General features: G+C 35.6%; 1 protein-coding gene across 1 annotated transcript; it reads right to left on the reverse strand.

Annotated features, from left to right (window-relative positions):
• Window positions 1-1,209: 1,209 nt before the first annotated feature.
• LOC149158264 (protein BRICK 1-like) lies at window positions 1,210-2,695 on the reverse strand. The gene is made up of 2 exons (XM_089437730.1): window positions 2,455-2,695; window positions 1,210-1,557 (listed from the first exon to the last, which is right to left on the reverse strand). Exons 1-2 carry the CDS (start codon window positions 2,693-2,695, stop codon window positions 1,439-1,441), a joined length of 360 nt encoding a protein of 119 aa, XP_089293856.1. The 3' UTR covers window positions 1,210-1,438.
• Between the last annotated feature and the right edge of the window lie 404 nt (window positions 2,696-3,099).

A 3,099-nucleotide genomic window follows, 5' to 3' on the forward strand; every position in this document is an offset into this window, starting at 1 on the left:
AACTTCAATAATTCTCAATGGATACAACCCCTCGACTATGAGAACACAGCGTTCCGGTGCAAGGGCTGCATGCAAACATGGCACCTACAATATGATTGCCCATTTACTCGAAAGGACCCCAGGAGAACCAAGAAACAACAAAAAAAAGCCCAAAGGGTGGCAGTATACAAACCCTTTGGAAGAAGAAGACATAAACATGAATCCTACAGAGAATCAAACAGAACCTGATACTCAAATGAGACAGAAATACAAACATAAAGAGAACGCCTCAATTACTCACTTGGGGCCACACATTTCAAATCTCCAACAAGCGCCACAAATGGAAGTAAGTGGCATCAAATGAACTCATGGATCAGAGGGCTCAGAATTCGACAAAGAACTTCCATTGATCCCAATGGAAAATCAGCGAGCTATTATTACACCCACTCTGGCGACTGGTGGAGAAGAAGAAGGGCAGAAAAGTTTAGGCTTGCTGGAACTTATTTTTTTTCTATATTGTTATTTCTGTTGCTTTCCTGTCATTACAGGAACAGCCATCTGCTATTTTGTGTTTTTCTTTCTGTTTGCTGCCTGTCATTACAGGAACAGCCATCTACATATGCTTCAAGCATCTACAAAATGTAATTTTATCAATATGAATAAAATTACGACTTTTTTCTACGGGAAAAAAAATAAGTTTTATTAAAAATTTTGATATTGCATTAATCATTCCTGATCCATTTTTCTTAAATTAAAATATTTTAAATCAAGTAGACTAATTTGCTAATTCAAATTTCTTTAAATTATACATCTATTTGTTATATTAATAAAAAAAATATAAAATATCTCGATCCCTTTTTCTTAAAATTCCTCACTGCAATTATCATTTTCTTTACCATAAATTATATTTTATAAAATAATAAATTGAATGGTGGTAAATTTAACAAACACCAATGCAATAAACTGTTTGTTTCACTGTCCTAATGAATGTTATTAATATTTAATGAATGTTGTCAATTAATTTTGATAGGATGACAATGTTATTTATATTAAATGAGTGTTGTCAATTAATATATGTTGTCAATTAATTTTGATAGGATGACAATGTTATTTATATTAAATGAGTGTTGTCAATTAATTTTGATATGATGAGTGATTTGCCAATCTAAAAAACAAAGAAGAAAGCAATCCAATAAACAATTCCATTCATATGACAGGAGCCATGGCCTCTCTTAGAAAAATAATTAGTTATTATCTGACATAGAATATAACATGTACACAAATAACTTGAAGTCAATCCCATCCCCAATGATTTACACAAATATCCCCTAACTCCTCTGTCAATACGTCCCCCTCTCAAATACATCTATTGAATCGGTTACAGCCTGCCAGCTGCATACTACTGATAAGCACCCAACCCCATATGATCAGTTCTAATAAATATTAACCGCGAGCGCTGCTAAAACTGATCAGAGGAATTCATGGCTGTGGACATATGGGCTTCCAGGACCTCCATCTGTCGCTCCAGATTACTCAGCTTCTCGTTCAGCGCGACGAGCTTAGTCCTCGCAGCAGCATCTGTAACAGCCGCAAAAGCAGGCCAGCAGATCACAACATCATGAGCTCTCAATCATTACCTGGTCAATGAATTTTCTGGTTCTACACAGGCAAATTCAAATTCATTCATGGATTCTCTGAAACCTAGATCATGTATTAATAATACAGCGAAACCTAGATCATGTATTCATATTGAACCGAAAATTAAAAGAGCTTCCATTGTGGTGCAAATAAATTATTTGGGGTTATTTTGTATGATTGAGGTTATTTTGGATGATGGGATGGAATGGTTATTATTTTTCTTATAATTTTTTAGAGTGTCATAATGACAATTGCTGTAATGATTGATGAATATTTACTCTCTTTTTTACCTGCTCTACCCGTGTTATAATGATAATTGCTGTAATGATTAATGATTATTGACCCTACTTTAACTTTTGATTACGAGAAAAGCTAATTTCTTTAAAATTATTAAAAAAAAAATCTTGGATTCCTGGTCTGTTTAATTGAAAAGTTGTGACTGAGCATCTCTCAGGGATACATACATACATAGTCTGGCTCGAAATTAGACCATGAAACTTGTGGAAACCAAATCTCTTAAATCTGGCTCGAAATTAGACCATAAAACTTGTAGGAACCAAACCTCTTCCTTTAAAAATATATCAATAAAAACTTTTTAAAACCTACACTTAGTATTATAATGATAATTGCTAAATAATTGAATACTTATGAATATAAATAATCACCTAATAAAATGATAATAATAATAAAGCCGCGAGCAATTTCGTCTACAGAATTCGGATACCTGACTGAAACCCTAAAATACTGAATTTCTGGCCGAACATACCAAAGCTCTGAGAAAATATTCTTAAATTTCATTCTGAAACAGAATAGAAAGACAAAATTGTGGATCTTTACCGTACTGGGAGACGAATTCGAACATTTTTCTGGCGTTGAGGCCGAGAGAAGAGCTGGGCTGCCTGTTGTTCCAATCAGCCTGAACGGCCATGCCAACGTTTACGATATTGTTGGTGCTTTTGAAAGACATGATCTGCAGGCAGGGAACAGCAAGATAGAGATGCGGAAATGGAGGAATATGACTGTAGCAGACGGTATCGCTATTGCTATTGCTCAAATGATGCCCAGACCGCCTTGCCATCGGACTTTTTAACGACAGAATTGGCGTTCACGGTACGTGTCAGATCCATGTTGCAGGGTAATACGTCATGCCTCACCTCACTAGCTATCTATGGTACCTTGGCTTTGACTGCACGCCGCTCTGAAACATCATCATGGACATTACTTTACCCTAATTTTTAGGGTTTTCTCCATGAGAAGCTTCAATATCGTGTGGGGTCAAGGTTCCACACGGTGCAGGTATCTCCACGTGTCATTTCAGCTACCATGGAGGCATGAGGTCAAAGTGTTGCGCTTCTGGCAAGTGGTTGTGAATAGAGATATGCGGTGATTGTGAAATGTTTGAACCTGACATGTCTTCAATGAAATATGATTTATAAAAGGTGGATTTTAAAAAGTTTTATATTTTTGAGATTTTTTAGGTGT

The sequence above is a fragment of the Pinus tabuliformis genome, chromosome 5_2 (genome assembly GCF_031772625.1).
Source record: "Pinus tabuliformis cultivar Carrire ecotype Pingquan chromosome 5_2, CPIR1, whole genome shotgun sequence".
Classification (NCBI taxonomy): Eukaryota; Viridiplantae; Streptophyta; class Pinopsida; order Pinales; family Pinaceae; genus Pinus; species Pinus tabuliformis.